Source organism: Dama dama, chromosome 15 (genome assembly GCF_033118175.1).
Source record: "Dama dama isolate Ldn47 chromosome 15, ASM3311817v1, whole genome shotgun sequence".
In the NCBI taxonomy this organism is placed as follows: Eukaryota; Metazoa; Chordata; class Mammalia; order Artiodactyla; family Cervidae; genus Dama; species Dama dama.
In genome coordinates this window covers 33234375-33261390 of record NC_083695.1, presented here as the reverse complement: position 1 = coordinate 33261390, position 27016 = coordinate 33234375, and the positions used below count along the sequence as shown (strand labels likewise).

At 34.3% G+C, this 27016-nt stretch overlaps 1 protein-coding gene across 6 annotated transcripts in view; it reads right to left on the bottom strand.

Moving 5' to 3' along the window:
* ADK (adenosine kinase) overlaps nucleotides 1-27016 on the bottom strand; it is a 553238-nt gene that overhangs the window by 385232 nt on the left and 140990 nt on the right. For all 6 annotated transcript variants that reach the window (XM_061161884.1, XM_061161887.1, XM_061161881.1 and 3 more), the window contains one exon: nucleotides 1125-1203. In XM_061161884.1, coding sequence (XP_061017867.1) covers nucleotides 1125-1203 — 79 coding nt within the window. The remainder of the gene's footprint in view (nucleotides 1-1124; nucleotides 1204-27016) is intronic.

The window sequence follows — 27016 nt, the reverse complement described above, 5'->3', positions numbered from 1 at the left end:
CTTGAACAATAGAAAACTTTTGCTGGAGGCTTGGAAATATAAGATGAAGATACAGTTGATATGGCAGCCTGAAAAGACTAATAAAAATACCTAAGTACAAAAAGTAAACTGTCTTTTTTCTATTAACCTGAACTCACAAAATGACTAGTGGAATGTTAAACAAACAAACAAACAAAATCCACTGATAAATACAAAGATCTCATTCTCCTCAGGCCACTGAACACAGTATTTTACAACCTAAAATATTTTAATACTTTAAATGATCAAATGATTAAATTTGAGCTTTGATAGTATGCAGGATAATTACAGTAAATGTCTACATTTAATAAAAGTTCAATCTTTGACAATTCTCCACTTTTTCAGCCCATAATTAAAATTGCAAGGGAAAGCATTAATCAATTAAAAAAAATCAAAATGATCTGAATCCATGAGAGTTAACTTGTGACTGCAGTTACAGGGATTCTGAGCTAGTTTACAAATCGCAGAGGTAAGAACAGAGATTTATAAAGCTCTTCCTGTTCTTCATAATTGGAACTTTAAATAGAACACTAACATTACCACTTAAAATTAGGTTACACTGGTAACTTGAAAGAGTATATGTCAAAATGAGTTCGTCCTGTTACCCACTGGAAGATGTACACAGATACAGACACAGATGCATAAATTTATACATAAATATATACAAATATATAGATATATATGTATTTATATATACTACAAGAAAACTTATAGTATCCATAAGAACATTCACTCTAAGTACTATAAGAAATGCAGAAGCCATAAAGTTTAATTATATTAAAAAAAAACTAAGAACTTTGGCAGAGCAAAGACGTGAAAAGTCATTAAAGTATAAATGACAAATAAAAAATACTTCCAATTCCAAAAAAGGAATACTATTTATAAAATATGCAGAATTTCTACAAATCAATAACATGAAACATTATAAAACAATAACCAAAGGATTCCACAAGTAATTAAGAAATATATATGAATAATAAATATTTAAAACCAACAAAAATATTCTATAGCAAAAAATATAGATTAAAATAATTATGAACAATGATGAAAAGTATCAAATCATTTTGAGCCAATTTCTTTTACCACCTTTAAAATAATTAACCAACCTGGGCCACTTTAATTGAATTCTGGGTAGAGCCACCAGCATGATATTCAACTTTGAATTTTTTTACAAGTTCATCAAACCTAGAAGGAAATCACAGTAGAAAAAAGTTAGCATTTGTCAGCTGTCACAATGCAATTTTTTCTGATTAGAAGCTCATTAAATTACACTTAGTGAAATTTTTGAATTACATAATAATGTTAAATAAATGAATTAAAATGCTATATGAAAAACAACTTTGCTAAATTTCCATACTTAACAAATTGTTTTCCACAAGTGTACAATTATGAGAGTTTAAAATACATAGGGTGACCATAATTAGACATTAAATACAAGGTAAAAATAAAAATTTATAAGTTACTAAATATTTATAAGCAATGAATATTTTCCTACTTTAAATGTGGAACTCTAGAATTCTTACAAATGTATGCCCTAGTAAGTTCAAAAATTTTAAATATCATAAGGGCTACTGTTTTATACCTTAAAGAATTACAAAACTACATGGAGTTGCATGATTCTTAGAAAAGTTGCTTGGTGTCAGTTTCTGTATCTGCCAAATAGAGAGGCAGAGAGAGATGATCTAAAGCTTTCATACTTCATTGCTTTGGCATCTGATAAAGGAAGATATATATACTAACTACCCATAGTACTTTTCATACAAGGTGATGCATGTAAATCCCTAGTATTATACTCTGTCAAAGGGCTAAGTAAACTGATTAAAATGTCTCAAATTACATGGAGTTTAATAATCTAGATGACAAGTCAATATTCCCTACTACACATCTCTAACATGTTGGATGCTGTGGGAGATAACCAAAGGGCACAGGCATAAACTTTATTTTAAAGCATTTATATGCTTTGGAGGGACAAGGATGAATATGCACAAAAAAAGAGAAAATTTAAAAATATCAAGTTATCCACAAACAAAATGTATGCAATACAGAAAGCAAGGGTTACAGAAGATCAAAGAAGAGAGACTGGGATGTGAACACAGTAAAAAGATACCAGTCTTAGAGCTATTTTTAAAATTTTAAGCTCAGAAGGAGGTTTTTTACTCAAATGAACCCTTTCACAAAACTTCAAAATACAAAAAGGGATAAATACAGAAATGGTTACACTAGGAATAGGGAAAACAGAGTAGCTATACCCACTTCTATACTTCCAATTGCCTTCAAATCCCATATATAAAACCCTGAGATGCCAATAAACACAATTAGCAAGGCCCAAACTGTTGACAAGGTGGCTTGGTGGTAAAGAATCCACCCGACAATGCAGGAGACACAGGAAACGTGTGTTCGACCCCTGGGTGAAGAAGATCCTATGGGGTAGGAAATGGCAACTCACTCCAGTATTCTAGCCTGGGAAATTCCATGGATAGAGGAGGCTGGCAGTCGCAGGAGTCAGACACGACGGAGCACACACTAGAAAGTTTTGACAACAGTATCTGTATACCACTAAGAAGAACTTACAAAAAAACGATCTTAAAGACCTAGATAACCACGATAGTGTGCTCACTCACCTAGAGCCGGACATCCTGGAGTACTAAGTCAAGTGGACCTTAGGAAGAATCCTTACAAACAAAACTAGTGGAGGTGACAAAATTCCAGCTGAGCTATTTCAATTCCTAAAAGATGATGGTGTGAAAGTGCTGCACTCAAAATGCCAGCAAATTTGGAAAACTCCGCAATGGCCACAGGACTGGAAAAGGTCAGTTTTCATTCCAATCCCAAAGAAAGGCAATGCCAAAGAATATCCAAAAAACTGTACAATTGCACTCATCTCACACACCAGCAAAGTAATGCTCAAAATTCTCCAAGCGAAGCCTCAACAGTATGTGAACCAAGAACTTCCATATGTTCAAGCTGGATTTAGAAAAGGCAGAGGAACCAGATATCAATTACCAACATCCGTTGGATCATAGAAAACCCAAGGGAATTCCAGAAAAATATCTACTTCTGCGTCACTGACTACGGTAAAGTCTTTGACTCTGTGGATGACTACAAACTGTGGAAAATTCTTAGGGATGGGAATACCTGACCACTTGATCTGCCTCCTGACTTCCCTGGTGGCTCAGATGGTAAAGCATTTGCCTACAATGCGGGATACCTGGGTTCAACCCCTGGGTCAGGGAGGTCCTCTGGAGAAGGAAATGGCAACCCACTCCAGTACTCTTGCCTGGAAAATCTCATGGATGGAAGAGCCTCATAGGCTACAGTCCATGGGGTCACAAAGAGTCGGACATGACTGGGCGACTTCACCTTACCATACCTTTTTGACCTGCCTCCTGAGAAATCTGTATGCAGGCCAAGAAGCAATAGTTAGAACCGGACATGGAACAACAGAGTGGTTCCAAATGAGGAAAGGAGTACGTCAAGGCTGTATAGTGTCACTTTATTTATTTAACTATGTGCAGAGTTCATCATGTGAAATGCCAGCTGGATGAAGCACAAGCTGAAATCAAGATTGCAGAGAGAAATATCAGTAACCTCAGATATGCAGATAACACCACCCTTATGGTAGAAAGTGAAGAGAAACTAAAAAACCTCTTGATGAAAGTGAAAGAGGAGAGTGAAAAAGCTGGCTTGAAACTCAACATTCAAAAAACGAAGATCATGGCATCCGGTCCCATCACTTCGTGGCAAATAGATGGGGAGACAATGCAAACAGTGAGAGACTTTATTTTTGGGGACTCCAAATGCACAGCAAATGGTGACTGCAGCCATGAAGTTAAAAGACGCTTGCTCTGGGAAGAAAAGCTATGACCAACCTAGACAGTATATTAAAAGCAGAGACATCACTTTAAAGACATAAGTCAATCTAGTCAAAGCTATGGTTTTTTCAGTAGTCACGTATGGATGTGAGAGTTGGACCATAAAGAAGGCTGAGCACCAAAGAATTAATGCTTTTGAACTGTGGTGTTGGAGAAGACTCTTGAGGGTCCCTTGGACTGCAAGGAGATCAAACCAGTCAATCCTAAAGGAAATCAACCCTGAATATTCATTGGAAGGACTGATGCTGAAGGTTAAGCTCCAATATTCAGCCACCTGATGCAAAGAACCAACTCACTGGAAAAGACCCTGATGCTGGTAAGATTGAAGGCAGGAGGAGAAGGGGAAGTCAAAGGATGAGATGGTTGGATGGCATCACCGACTCAATGGACATAAGTTTGAGCAAGTTCCGGGAGTCAGTAATGGACAGGGAAGCCTGGCGTGCTGCAGTCCACAGGGTCGCAAAGAGGCGGACATGACTGAGCAACTGAACTGAATAGAATAATACTAATCTAATACAGGAGAGAAGAAAAAGTACATAGTCCCAGATGCAGATATATGGGAGTTGTGGTAGTCTAGGAAATGTTCTCTTCTAATTACTTTCTAAACTATGTATCAGCTAAGAGTGATACTGGAGATTGGAAGAGAAAGGAAGAATGAGTGGAAAAAATAAACATTAAGTGATTAATTGCTCTACCTGTTTGAGGTCATTCCACTTTCAAAAGCCAATTTCTCAAAAAAGATATGTCCCTTCATCAGAACCTGTGAATGTAACCTTATTTGGGGAAAAAAAAAAAGTGGGGGGTCTTGCAGGAGGTAAGATTTGGGGATCTTCAGGAAGTAAAATCCTCCCTCTTGAATTACCCAGCTAAGTCTTGGATCCCAATGCCAGGTCTTCTTACAATGGACAAAAGAGAAGACAGAGGTGAAGATGGAGACAGAGATTGGACAGACGTGGCCAAAAGCCAAGGAAGCCACGGAATGCCAACATCCATCAAAAGTTAGAATTCTGAGACAAAGATTCTCCACTAGGTTCTTCAGAAGGAGTGCAACTATGCTAACACCTTGATTTCAGACTTCTGCTTCCCAAAAACTTTAAAAGAATAAATTTCTGTTGAAGGCCACCCCAGTTTATTGCTGCTACAGCAACACTATCCTTTCTCACTTTCTCAAGAATCTTTCCTTAAGTTATGTCTTATCTGCTCCATCATTAATTTCTTCCTTCCAACAACAAAGGATCAAACAGATATTTTGGTAATAACTGGCGGGTAGATTTAGTACAGATACTAAAATCACAGTAAACCAACAACATACTGTACTGTTTACTTTGTTTTTGTTATCAATTCTCCCAGCACCATCCAATAGAACTCTCTGTTAATAGTGGAAAGTTCTGTATCTATGCATCCAGTCTGACAGCCACTAGCTAGCTACTCAATGCTTGGAAGGTAGACAGTGTGACTGATGTTTTATTTCAAATAAAAATTTAAATTTCATTTAACTTTATTAACTTATACTTGAACATCTATAGCCTCAAGGCTAGCGGCTACCTTCGAGACTATTATGGTTTAAAAAGAACACTAGCTTTTCAAGATGCTCTAGAGAAAAAGGATTACAAGACCAAATAAGCATAGGAAATTGTGTATTCTATTCTCATCTTGAAGATTCATATTGTATATCAGCATATTAAAAGCACTGAGATATCTGAAACAAAGAAATATGTTTTATTTGTTAAACATATAGAATCTTAGAACCCTCTGAGGTTCTAGGGTTAGGTTCCATAGCTAACATTTATGTAATATTTCCTATATGCCAGAAGCTACTGTTTTAAATATTCTACCAAATCACTTTTTAAAATGCTCAATACAAGTTTATAACATGGGTACTACTATTAGCTCTTATTTTTTTCAATTTCTTTTCAACAAATACCTACATACTACAGTATGCAGTATTCCAAATTTCAGTCTGATAAATCCTGATGAATTCTGATAGATGACAAGGTAGGTCCATTTCAAAAACGTTTAATTTTGATTTTTTACTGTGTGTATGCAATGATTCTACTAAATAGTTAAACATTCTTCAATGTTGTAGACTTATACTACTGACATTTTCCATATATTTCAATTGAGAAATATTAAGTAACCAAAATATATGCACAATATAACCCAAGAAAATTACAATATGTATGTGTATACTGCAAGCAAAATTACCCAATATACGTGTGTACTAAAAAGGACCTGGAAGGTTACAACCAAGGTGTTAACAGTGGTTTACTCCAAAGTAGAAGCAATTACAGATCTTATATACTTTTTTTGATTGTGCAAAAAGCATAGAAACTGTTTGTAATAAAAACATTTAAAAACCTACTTCATCTTATAATGGAAGAAAATAGCAGTTTTTCCATACAACTATACAAATAGAACTATATACAAATCAAAACACAGAGCAGAGAAGTGAGTGGTTTTGAATGAAAGCGGCAGGGAAAGAGTAACGTCTGAAGTGGAATTTGACAGATATGGGAGAAAAAATATTCAGGGCTAAGGATAAAACAAAACTCTAACATATTCAGGGAAATAAGCTATACACAGACTAAAATGTAGGTAAAAATGAAAGTAGTAAAAACTGACAAAAGCGAACTCTGCCAGACTAATAAACTTCAATACTATTCAGTAGGCAACTAGGAATTATTAAAATCTATTTACTCATAGTGTGAAAGGTAGATTTTATTTTTACATGATAATAGCACTCCTCCACGAACAAGGTAGATTGGAGGCAGACTGGGACTTCCCCAGGGATCCAGTGGCTAAGACTCCACACTCCCAATGCAGGGGGCCTAGATTCAATCCCTGGCTCAGGGAACTAGATCCCACACACCACAACTGCAGAGCCAAATAAATAAATAAAAGTATTTTTTAAAAAGAGTGGAGAGGGAAGATCACATCTTTTGAGGGGAAAAAAAAAAAGAACGGAGAGAGAGGGAGAAAGAGAGAGAGGCAGATCGCAAGCCTAAGTTCATACTTAAAGTGCGATGCTGAGCCAAGAGGCTAGAGGGAAGTGATCAACCTAAGGAATCATTCCCGAAGTTGAAGACATCGCATGTGATAAATAACTGGAAGTTAAAGATGGGTCAGAGGGAAAACAATACTGAGACTTCTACTTTGGATTACCAGTTGGATCGTGTTAAGAAAGGAAATAAAAGAAAGAAGAAAAATCATACGGAAAAAAGGGAACTCCTAAGTAGGCAATTATCAAACCTAGAAAGATTTCTGTTTAGGGAACTAACTACACTGAGGAAAAATTTATTTTCTTTAATCTCTTGCATGGATTGGGCACATTTCCTCTACACAATTTTCTAGCTGATACAAAATCTCCTGATTTTATATGAATGTTCCACATTGTCTGTGACAAAACTATAAATGCACTCACTGGAAAATGCCAGGAAAAGAAGGACTGTCTATCTTTAATGAAAGAACAAAAAAGTTAAACTAAAATATTAATAAGCCTCAAAACCACAATTAAAACTTTACAGGGATATAATCAATTATATAAAAATCCTAAATATTTTCTAGGTTATTTAGAGATAACAGAGTTTATGATACCTTTACATTTGATGGAGAACTTCAATATATTTCAGAATGTGATTTTTTTCCCTATAGGGAGCGATGTGTCTATTTTTGTACTTTATAGATACATTCTTTTTTCTTTCTTTGAGCTTCTTTGAATGGAGTGAGTGTATCAAACACCTCAATAAAAAACAGAATTGAAATAACAGCTGATCCACTTCATAATGAAAGTATTTTCATTAAAGAAAATTTTAAATAAAAATTAATGTCACTGGGATATAATTCAGAATTTCTCAAACATTAACCTTATGGAAAAAAGAAGAATGCAATATACCATATACTGCTAAAGAATTTTAATACTTGTGTATAGTATTAAGCTGATGGTATACAGGAGAACTTAAATTTTAAGTAACATTCTCAGCTCTCATATCACATATTATTAAATACTTCATAAATATGCTATCTATACCAATATGTATGTTTTGTTATTGAGAAGAAAAGTAAAAAAACAATAGAGTAGAGAAGTCTTCAAACACTAACATGGCAGGCAGAGATGTGACTAAATACTAGTCTTTTAATCCTGGTTTAATATTAAACCATACCTCAGAGTGGTAATATGCACAGGAAAGTTATCATAAGAAAATGATCAACCATGAAAATTTTAAGTCTATTAAAAGAAAACACAGACTTCTGGTAAAAAATAATACTGATGATCATAAGCATGTTACTAGCAGGAGCAAAGAGCTTCTAATTTTGGAACAACTGGGCAATGACTAAATGACCAAAGTAAACACAGTCAACTAAACATAATTCATCCTTTAGCATAAAAGCTCTTTTGGCACTGAGGTCAAGCCAAGTATTAATGGAAAAGAATGTAGGAGAGTATACTACAAAGAGATTCACCTTTTCAAAAACAGTAATTACTATATTAACTACAACATGGCTGGCAGAGCTGCCAAGATTGCCCTGAGAAATGTCAATAACCTCACATATGCAGATGACACCACCCTTATGGCAGAAAGTGAAGAGGAACTAAAGAGCTTTTTGATGAAGGTGAAAGAGAAGAGTGAAAAAGTTGCCTCAAAGCTCATCATTCAAAAAAAAGAAGATCATGGCACCCAGTCCCATCACTTCATGGCAAATAGATGGGGAAACAATAGAAACAGTGAGAGACTTTATTTTCTTGGGCTCCGAAATCACTGCAGTGGTTGACTGAAGTCATGAAATTAAAAGACACTTGCTCCTTGGAAGAAAAGCTGTGACCAACTTAGACAGCATATTAAAAAGCAGAGACATTACTTAGCCAACAAAGGTACATCTAGTCAAAGATATGGTTTTTCCAGTAGTCACATATGGATGTGAGAGTTGGACCATAAAGAAAGCTGAGCATCGAACAATTGATGCTTTTCAACTGTGGTGTTGGAGAAGACTCTTGAAAGTCCCTTGGACTGCAAGGAGATCCAACCAGTCCATCCTAAAGGAGATCAGTCCTGGGTGTTTATTGTAAGGACTGATCTGAAGCTGAAACTCCAATACTTTGGCCACCTGATGCAATGAGCCAACTCATTAGAAAAGACCCTGATTTGGGGAAAGATTGAAGACAGGAGGAGAAGGGAATAACAGAGGATGAGATGGCTAGATGGCATCACTAACTCAATGGACATAACGTTGAGAAAGCTCTGGAAGATGATGAAGGACAGGAAAGCCTGGCATGCTGTAGTCCGTGGGATCACAAAGAGTAAGAAATAACTGAGTGACTGAAAAACAACAACTACAACATGGTCAGATAAGACTATGGAGAAGTCAGTAACTGAAAAGTTTAATGGAAGAGAAACATGGTGCTACCTTGAAGACAGTATCTAGATTGTACTGCTTATAATTGTAGTAAACTGTTCATTTCTTAAAATTTCCAACTAGTATCCACTTTACAAAGTTGGAATGAGAAACAAACACTAAATGATTTTTCAATGAGTTTTAAGAAATAAACACAAGCAGAGTCTAACTCAGAAAATTTAGCACTCAAGAATAAAGAATAACGACCACACTAAAGTAAAGAAAATCAAGAGTGTAAAGGTTAAGGAGAATAGTATTTGTCGGAGGATGATAATAAAACAATGTATATATACTATACCTTAGAAAAAACAATCTTAAGACTCTTCATTCCACTGACAGTGATTCACACATAAGGATATGAATGATAAACTAAGTTTTATCCCTTACAATCTGGGACTCAAATATAATCTAGTTCAAATTTTTAAGATTCAAAGAAAGTTTTAGAATGTAGGGCATTTTTAATTCCTATCTTTACTCAGTTTTTAGGTTAAGAAATTTCTTTCAAATAAACCTCTTTTTTAACCCTAAATAAATTACTCAACCAGCGATGTAAATTGGTAAGACAAATGGCAAAGACATAAATGTGAGACTTTTAAAGAAAAACTTTAGAAATATAAACTTATTTCCTGACATTCCTGAAAAAAGTGATTTACCAATCTAGATATTTTTCATATTACATAACATTAATTCCTGACAAGTCTGGAGACCTATACTCAGTCTGAATATGTCATTGTGAGGCTAGTGACTAACGATGCTAAAGCGTGTTTAGCATTTCTGACTGAAACATTAACTGACCTACAATTTCAAAGATAAACTTATTGTTATAAAAATACTCTTCAACATTTATTATAAATATTAACTCTGAGAAGTATATACTTTTCAGGATTGACTGCATCTGCTCTTGAACTCTGTTCTCCACATCTTTCCCTTCTTTTTCATAGGCTCTTTAAGGTCCTCCACCCTCCAACCTTTCTCTCCAGAGGTAAAGATATACAGGAGTACTTAAGAGCTCTCTCTATTGGAACATGATGTTTCTTCCAGTATTTATTAGAAATTTAAATTCTTAGTATGATCTGTCCCCTAGCAATTCTGAATTGCAGGTTATGTGATTCTATTTATGTGCCTTGTTTTAAGAAGAACGAGGAAATTCACTTTCATTATCCTCAAGTTCAGTTAAATGATTTTTTATTAATTTCTCTAGTAAGTGGCAGACTCAGGACTAGGAGATCCACCCAAAAATTAAGAAAACATTAAAATCATATAAAGTAAGAATAAGATAATTTAGAATAAAATACCTTATTGGCTTGAAACTAAGAACAGAAAAACTACACATTAACATTTAAGGAGCTATTTCTGTAATTTAATTTCTTCTCTCCTGTTGTGTTTTTTTTTTTCCTTATCATTCTTTTTATTTTTATGACTCTTTAAAATGATTTTCTGCATGCATCTTGAAATCATGAGGAAAATCTCATGGTTATACCCTATAACTTAGGACCAATCATTCTTAAACCTCCTTTAAAAAGTTCTTGTAAGTAAAATAAAAGAAATATCAATAGGAAAGTGTCCACAAAACCATCTTTTATAATTTCTAGCTCTATCTTAGGGCAATTGCTTCCCACTTTCACAGCAACTAAAGTCTCTTTTATGCCAGTCTTAGAAGGAAAAAGAGAGCAAGCTCAGAAGATAAAGACCTCACATTGTGCTAACATCACAGCATAGAAACCAAACATGAAAACTTTCGAAAACTTCATAAAGAAGATATATGAAGGATAAGACACATGTAAAATCTTTACAGTGAAACTCAAAATATTTAACTTCCTTAAGAAAGCATTCATAACTGCCAAGTAGGGTTCTGATGAAGTTCTTTTCCTAAACTTCTCATCTAAACAAATAATAAATGAAAAAACATCAGTAATTCTAAACAGGTTATACTTATTAAGACCAAATGTTAATAGAATAACACAGTGGGGAAAAATCCATAGGCCAATAGAAAGATTCAAAGCTTTGAAATCTTTTACCACAAATGTTTAGTGAGGTTCAAAAAAATTCACTTAAATGTCAGTTTGATAAAAGCCAAAAGAACATTTCCCACATGTGTTTATATTTAAGCATATTTTTAAAAGATGGAAAAAGTAACAGTCATTCAAAACCAGGGTTAAGCTATTAGCTCATGAGGATTGTAATTTAAAGGTATTTCTCTAACCTCTAATTTTATTTTCCTTGATAAGAAAGCAGTTTTAAGCATGCATTGCTTAGATAAGTCTTTATTCAATTCTAAAATGTTTAAAAGTTTTAATTATTCCCATTTATAACTCTGAAGGTGAATGAAGATGTCTGCACGTGAAATAACTGTTGAAAAGTACTTTGTATATAAATGTAGATGATTAAGATAAAATGAATTATTCCTAAATACAGATGCACAGCATACACATTAGGTATCCCCTCCTTATAAAAACACACAAGAAAACGTCACTAAACCAATGTACAAGCTTCATTAAATAGTAAAACTGTTTGACATTTACTTTTAAACTATACAAGAAAAAGCCATATATAAGAAAAAGAGAAATACTGTAAGATAGTGTTTCTCAAAATAAGACAGTCTCCTGATAAACTTAAGAGTGTCACCCATATGTCCACAGAAAGTTCCAAAACACATATTACACTTTTTCACTCCATTACTGCTTTGTTATTTCTATCACAGAATACATGATTTGTAATGGGGCCTTAGTTTCTTTAATACAAACACTCCATAAACATATGTAACAGATATGGATACGGACAGTATTTAAGCAACAAATTAATCATTTTTCTCTATCCAACTATAAAAAATATCATTTATCAGAAACACTCAAACATTCAGATTTCTTACCAAAACATAACACATAGAAATTTTGATTCTGAGTCATAAAAAGCATTTCTACTGACAACAACTAGTAAAGTCATACATATTATAAATCATTAAAGGTACAAGAGATCTTTGGGAGCAACAATCACCAAATGAATAAATTTCTAGGGAGGTGAGAACTGTTCAAAGATTTGGCCAGAACCAGCAGTTGTTTGTCTGACCTGTCCAAATTTGTACTCACCAGCTTTAGGCTGGAGAGACAAAATTTGACAATTCAGGAACCACCAAACATATAGCTGGTTTGTCCCATAACACATTTGCTGAATTCTGAAAATGAAATGCAAACTAAGGAGGTTAACCAAAATCACCCGAAAACCAGAAAGTTTGCCCAGGCTGGCAGTGCTTACAAAACAAAGGCCAGGAGCAAAGGAACTAAAAATATGTTAGGCAAGAAATGAACTCCATAGGAAGAGTGGAAAATAAAAACTAAAGATAGACACTCTTCTACTGGGAAGCAGGAGAGGATATGTGCCTATCCTGGTTCTATCTTGAAGCTGAAAATTCAAACTGGGTTTAGCAGAACAATGCTATGAGGGTGGAAGGGAGGGGGGTTAAAAAAAGAGTTAGATAATTTTATTCATCACATCGTACTAAAGTGATAAAATTGGAAACTTAGCATCTAAAACAAAATGTCAGTTTCCTAATGTAAACTGGTACAGCCATTATGGAGAACAGCATGGAAGTTCCTGAAAAAACTCAAAATATAGTTACCATACAATACTACAATCTCAGTCCTGGGCATAATTCTGGAGAAAACTTTAATTCAAAAAGGTTATATATAATACACAATGAAATATTACACAGCCATGAAAATGAATGAAATAAGGTTATTTGCAGTAACATGGATATACCTAAAGATTATCATACTAAGTGAAGTACGCCAGATGGACAAATATCATATGCTATTCTTTTATATGAAATCTTAAAAAAAAGATACAAATGAACTTATTTACAAAACAGAAATAGACTAACAGACACAGAAAACAAATTTATGGTTACCAAAAGGGAAAGGGGAGGGGGGATAAATTAGGAGATTGGTATTATCATATACAAACTATTACATATAAGATAGATAACTAACAAAAAGCCCTACTGTACAGCACAGGGAACTATACTCAACATTTTGTAATAACCTATAAGAGAAAAGAATTTGGGAAAGAATATATGTAGAAATCACTGTGCTGCACAGATGAAACTAACCTAACATTGTAAATCAACTATACTCAAATTTTTTTAAATATATATATTTTAAATGTCAGTCTCCTACTTGAGATATGGGGGATCGGGATTGGGAATACATGTAAATCCATGGCTGATTCATATCAATGTATGACAAAACCCACTGGAAAAAAAAAATAATAATAATAATAAAAAAATAAAAAATAAATAAATAAAAATAAACACTGCCAAGCCTTCTAAAAAAAAAAAAAAAAAAAGATATTTGTTAAATTTTGAATGTGTACTGGGAAGAAAGGTAAAGAATTAAGCTAGAAACCTCTGAGAGTAGTTCTGGTAGACTGTTTCACAGTGGAGACAAAGACCCCAGTGGTCTAAATTAAGAGTCTTAGAAAGTCAAGCTCTAGAAACAGAGACAAATGGTGTAGACCAAATCTATTAAAACCAAAAATCAACTCTGACCTAGATTTAATTCTTAACTTTATTAAGGTTATCAGCTAGCTCTCCTTTCACTCCACATCCTCATAAACAAATGGGTGAACAATCTGGTAGAATATACAATCTGAAGGATCAACAGCTCTTATATAAAGTGAACAGCAAACAGTGAACAACTGATAATTTAACAATTAAAAATGAAAAAAACAATAAAGAAGTTTCAAAATGATTTAAATACTGGAATTAAGAGACTTTATAGTAACTATAATATTTTCAAGGAATTAAAGGAAAGAATGCATAAACTAGAAACAGTGGAGAATTTAAGAGGATTAAAATTATAAAAAAGAGTGAACATTTAGAACTGAACAAGTTGATATATGTGAGTTTAAGAATTTATTGTTCAAATAACTGTAAGTTTGAATATAAGTTCAAGCTGAGAATCTTTTCTCTGTATCTTCCTATTACTTAGCCCAAGACAAGTCTGAGTCACAGAAGTCTGAGGCAGAACTGGGAAAATAAAGCCCCAGATCTCTGGCTAGGAGACCAGAAAGGAGAACTCCAGAAAACAAAAACTATAAGAACTCTTGAAGTATCTAGAAAAAAAGGAACAACTCAGCAAAGAAATAAAAGATATAAAGAAGATCAAATAAACATTCAATAAGTGAAAATTTAAAACTCACTAGATGGACTCAACAGAAAAATTAAAACAGTATACTTGAAGACCAATCAATACAGTCTGAACAATAGAGAGAAAAATGATTTTTTTTAGATGAGCAAATACTCAGATACCTATGAAATAATACTAAAAGATCTAGCATTTATGCTATCAGAGTATCAGAAGAAGAGAAAAATGCAGTGCAGGAAAAAATTTGAAGAAATAACACCTTAAAACTTCCCAAATTTGATTAAAGACAACATTCCTATAGGCTTAAGAAGCTAAAAAAATCTGAAGAAATCTATGCCTAGACAAATGAGAAGAACCCAGAGGGTGGAACCAGATGGAATATCAGTATTTAAAAGGAAAAGACTGAAAAGGAAGGAAGAAGGGGGGAGGGCAGATATCAATCTAGCATAGTTGAAATTCCTTACCAAGAACACAAAAGACAAATTTGATACCAATATGGTCAAACTATGATTTTACATAGCAAGTGATCAAGATAGGCAGATTCCTTAAGCAAAGGCTCTGGTATAGACAGATCTGGCTTTAATTTCATATTCATCTAATTGTCTGAGATGGGGCAAGTAATTTATATTCTCTGAGATTAAGTTTCCTCATGCGTAAAACATGGTATTAGAGACTGTTTTTACATTCTGCAGTATTTAAGCATAGTGCCTGACAGATACTGGGAACACACACACACACACACACACACCAAAAAAAAAAGGAGAAGGGGGATAAGTGGATGGATGAGCTATAGAAGGATTAAAAGAGTCCTTTTGCTGCTGCTGGTGTTGAATTTTTAAGAAGGTACAGATTGACAATATGTACACATTTTAACAAAATTAAGTTTTTCTTGAATATTTTTAGAAAGAATTTGACATCGATGGCAATTTTGCCTAAGTCACATATACCTCCTAGACATGAGGTAGAAAATTAAGTCAAAAGAACTAAAACAAATGAGAATGATGAACACTGTTACAAGAGAAATTAAAGTATAAGACATAAACTTTAGGTTAATATTTAGATATGAGGCCACCTGGTAAGAAAAAAATTTGATTATTATAAACAGTAGAGATCAGATAAGGTGCTCCTACTTGCTTCCTTTACAACACGCTTAAGATGAGAAAAGTGTGTGTGTTTGTATGTAGTACACTACTGTACTACATTCATTAACCCCTTATTATCTTTCAATTAGTACAAATCATTGCCACTTTGTCGTGACGTGAGCAATACGCCACTGCCTTGAACACTCCAAGCACTCAATAAATGTTACCAACTATTTTTATAACTCTGGAGAAGTACTTTACTTGCTGATTTTGTAAAGAATATGCAATTTGGCTATCCTCTAGAAAGAAAAAGAAAGAACTAAATGATTGACATCACTAAGAAAAATTTAAATTCAAACTTCCCAACATTTTGGATAAACACTTGAAACAAAACATCCTCAATCTCTACTAAATGCTACAGCTATAAAAAATAAAAACTAACCACATAACAGTGTTGATTGAAAAGCACAGACAACAGACAATATTTTTTACATGATTGTTAATGCAATTCCCAGTTTGATAATTACTTAAAGGAAGGAGGAAGGATTATAAGAATTATCAGTGATAGAAGTTTTATCTTGTGCATGTCTTTGCAGCAAAAGACGTTAAAACCAGTATGAAAAGTGTTTGGAGACTGAGGAGATGTTTTCTTTCATCTTCTGAGTACTACAAACAGAGATTCCAATAAAGAAAACCACAAGTTTGCTGAAGTTCAAAACATCTGGGGTATATCTTAAGACATTCATTTTAAGAGCTCCATGTTAAAGAACAGCCTGAAGGGTGGATGATAAATCTGCTCTAAAAGTGGAAGTGTGTTTTTAATCCCATTGAATATAAACAGACTTTTTAAAAAGAGAGAGAGAGAAAAGAAAAAAGAAACTATAATTTGGAAGCAAAGTACCAAGAGGCAAAAAATGCTCCATAAAAGTAAACTTTAAAAAAAACACTAGTGCTCAATTATAAAATATATAGGACTTAATTGTACGAGAATATACTAATTTTAGAGAGCTCAACGACCAGAAAGTAACTATCAATAATCCTTTGTAATTGCTAACAAATATATTGGGTGAAGGGTTCAGATAACAAATATTTCCTTTGGTCAAAGATGGAAACTCTCATGAGACAACAATAAACTCTCAGAAGATTACTGTAAGGAATAAATGGGTTAATTTCTATTAAAATCCTGACGGTGCATTTTTCTTTTGCATGAAGTTAAACTGTTAATGTAAAAGCCTATTTCATAAACAATTATTTACCAAAATATATATTATAGAATGCATCAAGGCATGTTATATGGGATCCTAAAATACGTATTTCTCACAGAATTTAAAATAAAACTGTCCATGAAGCTTACTAACTTGAAAGTATTCATATTGTTTTTTAAGTCAACTGCCAAAAATAGATAAATAACGATAAAGTAAAACACTGGACTCAGTACAACATAGAATAAAAATCCTTTTCAGTACATACTGAACTTCAGAAGTAAAAAATTTTGAAGACCCATCATCAGTCATTTGGAAGCAAAAGCAAACAAAAAAAGGTAAAGAAGGCAAAGCCTTGAATTTTAAAATTAGACAGCTACTACAGGAGGAGGGTATTTGCTGCAAGATACTCTATAGGACATCCTCTACTGACATAATTTACAGGTGAATTTCATTTCCAACACTTCAAAGATTGAAATTATATTAACAGGCAATAAACTGCCCCAACTTTGAACATTTTTAGTCTTTTCTAATGTTAGGGGAAGCACACTGATTGAAACCGCTCACCCTGGCCAGGCACCATAGTAACCCTTTGCATGAGTTGTTTTATGACAGGAGATCCTGATAAGGAATACGGAACTAGTAAGCCACCACCAGCCGGAAGAGTTCGGGAAAGGTCGGGAGGAGACACTGCCTGTCCGTCCACTTCCCAGAATCCCTCTCGCTAGCATCCATCTTGGCTGAGCGATGCGTGCGCCACCAGGAAAGACTCTGAATTAAAATGATTGGCCAAAGACCACCCGGAAACGAATCCCATCACCATAAAACCCAAGACTGCGAGCCACGCGGCAGAGCAGTTCTCCTGGGTTCCCTTACCCTCCTGCTCTCCACCCGGGTGCCCTTTCCAATAATATCTCTTGCTTTGTCAGCATGTGTCTCCTCGGACAATTCATTTCCGAGTGTCAGACAAGAGCCCAGTTTCGGGCCCTGGAAGGGGTCCCCCTTCCTGCAACACTAAAGGCAAGAACTCTAAAATGAGTATAAAGGACAATCAATGCATAACTGGTTTCTAACTTGAAATATATTTTTCCTTCAGGAGGAGAGTGGGTTCAGAAAACTTTCTCTGTAGAGAGAAAAACACATAATAACAGTATTATTGAGGTAGTTATAAAATAAGAGAGAGAACGAATTTCCAAAAAACTTTCGGCAATTCAAGTCTACTATTAGCAGTAGAACATAATTCTTTTGGGGGGAATAATATTTCATTTAATGGCTGTTCAAAATTACTGTTCACTATCATCAAAAATGATTGCAAATGTTCATCTGCTAACACTGATCTATAATGAGATTTTACATATTTCAACCTCGAAAATGTCTTTTCACACAGATATACTGCCAAATACTGATATCAATCCACAAGCATATGATTTTAATTGAGTATATTCATCACTTATAAGGCATCTATAGAATTCTATTACAAAAGTCTCTTGATATTTGCCTTTTAGCATGTCACTATAGATCAATCATTTATAACTCAAGGTTAGGTAGAGGCTCCTCAATCACACTGTTAGAAGATTATGAAATAAGGAAGCTTCTTTGCACCTCCAACAAGGTCTGAAAAATACTGTTGGAACTACAGTTGCAGCCTGGAAAATATGTCTGCTGTCTGTGTGAATGAAGATATCACTCCTTGCTTTACCTTCTGACAGAATGTGACATATATAAAGCAAATTGACATTACTTGTGATTCAAGCTGCCTTGTGTGTGTGTGTGTGTTAGTTGCTTAGTCATGTCTGACTCGTGTGGACTACAGCCCGCCAGGCTCCTCTGTCCACGGAATTCTCCAGGCAAGAAAACTAGAGTGGGTTGCCATTCTCTTCTCCAGGTCAAGCTGCCTTGAAAGTGAAAAGTGAAAGTGAAGTCGCTCAGTCGTGTCCTACTCTTTGAGACCCCGTGGACCACAGCCTACCAGGCTCCTCCGTCCATGGGATTCTTCAGGCAAGAATACTGGAGTGGGTTGCCATAATTGCTGTCAAATGATTACCATGGTGTAAGTTTCACATATAAGAGTTGGTTTGCCTCATAATTAGAAATATTATCACTTAAATCAGTAAGAAGCAATACGAAGACTGAAGCAAAAGGTAATGTTCAAGCCATTCAATATTCCAAGAGCAGTAAAAGGAGTATGTCTATAAAATTTTTAATCTTGACTGCGAGCTCAAGAAATGGCAATGATCAAACTTACGGGTGCTAGGTTATGTCAAACAGTTCAATTTCTGACAAAAACTAGAACCATTTCTTCATGAGATCAAATTAAGTTCACTATTTATATTTCTGGTTCAATAATAAATGGAAGTTACAAATGTTTTCCACAATTCTGTAATCATAATAATAGAGAATAACCATAGGCTTTAAAAACTTAACATTTTCGCAAACTTTGTAAATCAGTCTACCTAACTTTTTTTCTGCTCCACATATATTTTTATCACCATGACTTGTAACATATCTTTAGATTCTACTTCAGACTACACTGAAATAGTGTTGTCAACTTCATTGAAAATAATCTTGCCTGAAGTTGTTCTACAAACACTTCTCGGGGAGACTAATTAATTCTTCAGTCACTTGAAACTCAGCATTGCCTCTTTAAATACACAACTGAACAGTGTCAGTAAACATCTGTTGACTCATCAAGAGTCAGGAAAACCACTCAAAATCATTATCCTTTTCTTAATTTGACTACTGATGTTGCTACCAATGTCCTCAATTCTTAACTGAATTATTGTCATCAAAAGGCTAATAATCTTAAACAAATTTATTTTTTCTGAACTCATTTCTTTACTACAATAAAACACAGTTTAATTAAATTAGCTCACCATTGGTAACTGGCTCTCTTTGCCTAGCTAACAAATGAGCCACTCCAAACCTTACTTTGAGAGCCAGCTCATTTTTACCTTTTTTATATTTGTGGGTAAAAAAATCTGCTATGATGAAATTTTTTTAAATTTCTAATTTTTATGAGAGTTGTTTCCTTCATTTGAAATACTGTAAGTGCTTAGGCTGGTAAGGGTAACATATATTATATATTCTTTTAATAGAACATAATAAACCCAATGTTTTATCATCTAATTTAATAAAATAATTCACAGTCCACACTCGCTTAAAACTTTAAGTTTCAAAGTCCCCTTTTTTCCCCTTTTCTTGTTTTCTCATAATGGGATATGCAACAGTTATAAAAAAATAAAATAAAATGTTATGGTACAGCAATATGCATGATGCTCGAAACACTACTGAATCACAACTGCATCACTGAGATGTACAGTGTACCAAGTAACAGTGTGAATGAAGCAATGAGAATGCCACATCGAATCTCGGCTGCAACTACTCAAGTCAGCCATAGTGGTGGGAAGGCAGCCACAGACAATACATAGATAAATATTTATGATATCTTTTAATAAACTTTAATTATGGACATTAAAATTTGAACTCCATAAAAGATTCCTGCCATATAATATTATACCCCCTCAGTCATTAAAAAATATAAAAACCATTCTTAGCTTACAGATCATACAAAAACAGGTGAAGGGAGAGGTGTGGTCCACAGGCTTTACCAATCCTTGCTTCAGAGAAATCATTTATTCACTTGAGCTCAGTTCACTCTGCTGTAACATGAAAATTAAATAATGACTGTCCTATCCATCTACCACATATGCAACTATGACCAGATTCTGAAACTGTAAAAGAAATGAATGTTAAATACTGTCTGTACAACATTTGATGTACTATGACAGGCAGCATGGAGCACATAAAGAGCATGTAACATGGTCCATATCATCTATTTTCAATGAATTTACAATATGAGTGAAAAATTACAATTTAACTAAAAGAAATACTGAATATCCTGTGTTAAATAAATATCAGATGAAGTCAATCAATTCCATAGACATAAAACAAACACTTAGCATTTACCTTACACAGGATACACAGCTAGGCAATTCAGAAATTCACTAAGCACACACAAAACCCACACTTCACCCTCAAACTCTTTAACAAGATACATTTTTCAGCAAACAGTCTTTCACAGAGTTTGTTCCGTAACAACCAGCACCTTCAAACTACCTCTCTTCAGTGGTTTCACAGCTTTATATTGCATAGCAACAACCTAATCTGTAGAATAAACATATATGAACAGATGTTTTCCAGGATTTTTTTTTTTTGCTTTTGCAGGTAATATGAGAACAAATATACTTATGGATACATAAAAGTCAAAGGGCATTTAAAATTTTGATGAATAATATAAACTGTTCCTTTAAAAGGTTGTGGCAATTTACATCCCCACCATAGTATGCAAGTGCCTATTTCCCAAATCCTTGCCAATAAATTATGTAAGAATTATCACAACACATTTACTTTGAATTCCTCTTAGGAGAGAGGATGAACATCGTTTCATATGTTTAAATGCCACTGATATTAACTTTTCTGTCCATCATCTGTTCATAGACATTGCTCATTATTAATATGTAACTGTTGCTCTTTTCATGTTGACTTCTAGAAGCTCTTAACATATTAAAAAACTTGGACTTGGACTCTCGTTCAATTGGCAATTATTTTGATCAGTTTGTGAATTGTCTTCTGACTTTGGGCAAACTTTTTGTCATATATTTTAAAAAATTATTTCTTACGGTCAAGTGTCCATTCTAGAATACAAAACAAACAAAAAACCTGCAAACTAAACCTGAAGAAAACAACAAACAGTAGAATAAGTAGATATAGAAAACAAGAGGAGAACAACAAAGACAAAGCTGGCTCTTTGAAAAGGTTTATAAAACTGGTAAACCCTCAGAAGTAACAAACAACCATTAGCAGAAATGCAAAAGGGTATATGTTGTAATCCATAGATTACGCACAAATTAAGAGATCACAGGAAGACATTATGAACAAGGGTTGTACAAACAACACATTTAACTATTGAGACAAAATGTATGAATACTTATAAATACAAATCTTACCAAAGGTGGCATAACAATAAATAGAAAAATATAAAAAGCCCTTTATCTATTTTTAAAGGAATATTCCCATAAAGAAAACTCCAAGTTGAGACAGCATTATCACTGAATGCTACAGAACATTTAAGAATGAAATAACACTGACAGTAGTTAAAATCATAGAGCCAAAAAAGAAAAGAACACCAAAATGGAGTATCCACATTAAAATGAAGAACATTTAGTCACAAAAAGATACCTTTAAAGAGTGAAAAGGCAAGTCTCAAAATCACGAAAGGCATTTGCCAACCAAAAAGGGCCATAACATAAATATATACAAAATTCCTATGAATGAATCAAATATTATTAAACACCCAATGAAAACTGGGAAAAGACCTTAAACATGCAGTTCACAAACAAGTATACACACAAACAGTAAATAAACAAATAAGAAAATGCTCAACTTATTATTGATTATGGTCAAGGAAATAAAATTAACACAGTAATGAAATACCACTACTTATACAACCCTCTGGCTAAAACAAAAGTTTTAAAGACTGAAAATAACAGTGGAAAAACTAGAATTCTCAGTCCTGCTGATGGAAATACAAAACTTTGGAAATCTTTTTGTCAGTATCTAGTAAAAATAAGACAACTCAGTGACCCAATGCTACACATAATTCCAAAAGAAATGTGTGCACATTAATGCTAGAAGATATATACAAGAATGTTCACCACTAGCATTATTTATAACAGAGCCAAACTAGAAACAACACAAATATTTATCAACAGTAGAATACAAAAGTAAATTGAGATTGATTTATACAGTGGAGTAGCACATAGAAAAGAAAATGAATGAAGCAGTACTACCAGAATTGATGTGGATAAATCACACAAACAAAGATGAGCCAGAAAGGTATGAGAAAAAAACATACACACTGTATGATTCCATTTATTTAAAATTCAAAAACAGCAAAGCTAATCTCTGTGTTATGAGTCAGGACAGTGGATACTTTAAGGGAAGAAAGAGCCAGGACAGGGGTGCTTCTAGGCTGCTAGCCAAGTTCTATTTCTAGAACTGGATGGCAGTTAAACCAAGTATGTTTATTCAGATAATTCCTTTAGCTGGACACTTATGATGTGTACATTTTTCTATGTGTGTTATATTTCAATTCATAAAAAGTTAGCAAAAGAAGAATAAACATTGAGTTTTGCAAATGCATTTTTAGCATCTATGAAAAAAATATATATAAAATTTCTCCAAAAATCTACTAATATGGTTCATTAGTTTGGTTCACTAAAAAGACTGAAACCACAGTAAATTAAACAGGGGAATTTTAACATAAAGAATTAACTATGATAAAAGAGTAACTAAAAGATATAAGAATGCCCATATGGTATTTGAGGGGAAGGAAAAACATGCAAAGGATCAGACTTCATTTGACAAGGTGTGGTTCAGCTACCAGATAGCAGGGTTCATTGGTTTAGCTGGTCTGGAGCTGATGAGCAAATAACTGTAACCTCTGGGAGGCAGCTAGGGAAAAAGCGTGGTAAACCGTATTCAAAGATTCGCTAATTCTGAATGATCCTTTCATTTTAGAATAAACCCCACTTACGCTGGTCTCTTTACCATCTGAGTTACTAGGGAAGAACCTCCACTTGTGGTTGTCTATTGGTATGTAGTTGTATTCTGTTTATGTTGCTGTTAATTTATCATTTGGAGTTTCCCAGGTGCCTCAGCGGTAAAGAACCTACCCTGCCAAGTAGGAGGTACAAATTCGATCCCTGGGTCAGGAAGATCCCCTGGAAGAGGAAATAGCAAACCGCTCCAGTATTTTTGAGAGGATAATCCCATGGACAGAGAAGCTTGATGGGCTACAGTCCATGGGATCACAAAGAGTCAGAGACAGCTTAGCAACTAAAATACCAATTTATCATTTATGGTTCTTTGTACAGAGAAAAGTATAAAAAGTGTTTTTGTGTATTAATTCTATAATCTCCTACCAAGTTCAGTTCAGTTGCTCAGTCATGTCCAACTCTTTGCAATCCCATGGACTGCAGCATGCCAGGCTTCCCTGTCCATCACCAACTACGAAAGTTTACTCAAACTCATGTCCATTGAGTCGGTGATGCCATCCAACCATCTCATCCTCTGTCGTCCCCTTCTCCTCCTCCCTTCAATCTTCCCTAACATTAGGGGCTTTTCAAATGAGTCAGTTCTTCGCATCAGTTGGCCAAAGTATTGGAGTTTCAGCTCCAACATCAGTCCTTCCAATGAATATTCAGGGTTGATTTCCTTTAGGATGGACCGGTTGGATATCCTTGTAGTCCAAGGGACTCTCAAGAGTCTTCTCCAGCACCACAGTTGAAAAGCATCAATTCTTTGGCATTCATCTTTCTTTATAGTCCAACTCTCACATCCATACATGACTACCAGAAAAACTATAGCCTTGACTAGATGGATCTTTGTTGGCAAAGTAATGTCTCTGCTTTTTAATATGCTATCTAGGTTGGTCATAACTTTCCTTCCAAGGAGCAAGTGTCTTTTAATTTCATGGCTGCAGTCAACATCAACAATGATTTTTGGAGCCCAAAAAACTAAAAATCTGTCACTGCTTCCACTGTTTCCCCATCTATTTCCCATGAAGTGATGGGACCAGATGCCATGATCTTAGTTTTCTGAATGTTGAGCTTTAAGCCAACTTTTTCACTCTCCTCTTTCACTTTCATCAAGACGCTCTTTAGTTCCTCTTCACTTTCTGCCATAAGTGTGGTGTCATGTGCATATCTGAGGTTATTGGTATTTCTCCCAGCAGTCTTGATTCCAGCTTGTGCTTCCTCCAGCCCAGCATTTCTCAGGATGTACTCTGCATATAAGTTAAATAAGCAGGGTGACAATATACAGCCTTGACGTACTCCTTTCCTGATTTGGAACCAGTCTGTTGTTCCATGTCCAATTCTAACTGTTGCTTCCTGACCTGCATACAGATTTCTCAGGAGGCAGGTCAGGTGGTCTGGTATTCCCATCTCTTTCAGAATTTTCCACTGTTTGTTGTGATCCACACAGTCAAAGGCTTTGACATAGTCAATAAAGCAGAAGTAAATGTTTTTCTGGAACTCTTGCTTTTTTGATGATACAGCGGATATTGGCAATTTGATCTCTGGTTCTTCTGCCTTTTCTAAATCCAGTTTGAACATCTGGAAGTTCACAGTTCACATACTGTTGAAGCCTGGCTTGAAAAATTTTGAGCATTACTTTACTAGTATGTGAGATGAGTGCAATTGTGCGGTAGTTTGAACATTCTTTGGCATTGCCTTTCTTGGGGATTGGAATGAAAACTGACCTTTTCCAGTCCTGTGGCCACTGCTAAGTTTTCCAAATTTGCTGGCATATTGAGTGTAGAACTTTCACAGCATCATCTTTTAGGATGTGAAATAGCTCAACTGAAATTCCATCACCATCACTAAGTAAATTCCTACCAAGTAAATGTTTTTAAAATATTTGTTTGTTGGTATTTTTTGTTTTACAAAAATAGAGTCATTTCACCTACAAATTATAGTTTCCTTTCTTTTTGATATCTATACCTTATTTTTTATCAGAGCATCATGATCTGATAATGTTTTTAAAAATTCAACTTATCTGCCCTGCGAAGAATATAATGAAGGTTGGAAGGGTAGAAAAAGCAAGACTGATAGAGGCTACTACAATAACCAAGGCAAAGAATGATGGTGGCATAAAGCAAGGGACATATGACAATAGTGGTATCAATGGTTAAAAAGTAACTAGACTCAGGATGTATTTCAAAGTGGTCCAATAAGATTTGAGAAGGATTGGATATGTGCCATCAGAAAAAGAGAAGAATCAAAAATAATGTAGCCCAAAAAACCAGGATAAAGTTGTCATAAAGTGAAAAAAAAAAGAAGGCTATAGGTGGAACAGGTTTTGGAGAAAGATTAAGAGTTTGATATTGGATATGTTGAGTTTAGGATATGAGCTATGCCACAAGACATTCTACTTCACTGCAAAGAAATAATCCATGAGATCCACAAAAAAGTATAGAGACTTTACAGCAGTTGTCATCTTTCCAGTTTCTTTTCAGACAGAAACTGTCCTATAGCTTGACTGCCATGTACAGGGTTGTACATATCAAGAATCAAAATGCAGGCTTTACTAAGGCAGAACCAAAAGATAAGCTCTTCTTTATCCCATGCTATCTCCTTTCAATCCTGCAAGAAAATTCATGAACAACAAAATATTGCACAGATGAGAAAATTAAAGTATGCAAATATTGTGATAAGTATAACATAAAGGTAACCAAAATTAGAATCGGTATCTTCCATATCCTTTGCTACTCTCTCAAAGAGTTTCTAATATTGCAAAGCTGTCATACTAAACCAAATATAAGGTAACAAAGAAAACTATAAAAATTTAGCACATTATCAAAAATCCTAGTGACCCTTTTTTCAGAAATAAAGAAATATACCTTAAAAATTCATGTGGGATCTTAAGTGAACCCAGACAGCCAAAACAATCTTGAAGAGAACAAAGAAAAAGGACTCATATTTCCTGATTTCAAAACTTCCTACAAAGCTACAATAATCAAATAGTGTGAACTGGCTTAAAGACAGAAATATAGGCCAATGGAATACAATAAACAGTCCGGAAATGAATTCTTACATATATGGTCAAATGATTTTTGACAAGGGTGCCTACATCATTTAATGAACAAAAGAACAGTCTTTTCAACCAAATGTGCTAGGAAAACTGGATATCTACATGCAACACAATGAAGTTGGATGTTCATCTAACTCTACATATATATGTTATTAACTCAAAATTGATCAAAGACCTAAATTTAAGAACTAAAACTGTGAACTCTTAGAAGAAAATGCAGGGCAAAACTTTCATGATAGTGGATTAGGCAATGACTTCTTGGATATGACAATGAAAGAGCAGGCAACAACAACAAAAAATAGACAGATTTCATGAAAATGAAAAACTTTTTTGCATCAAAAGAAAATATCAACAGAAGAAAAAGACAACCCACAAAATGGAAGAAATATCTGCAACTCATATACCTAACAAAGGATTAAGATCTAGAATTTATACAGAACTCCTAAAAAGGAAAACCAAACAGCATGATTCAAAAGTGGGCAAAGGACCTGAATAAATGCTTCTCAAAAAAAAAAAAAAATGACCAAAAAGCACAAGAAAAAGATGTTCAACATCACTATCATTAGATAAATGCATATCAGAATTATATTACCTCAAACTTAATATTAGGAAATAATTATTAGGAAATATTACTATTATTATTATGAAAGATACTA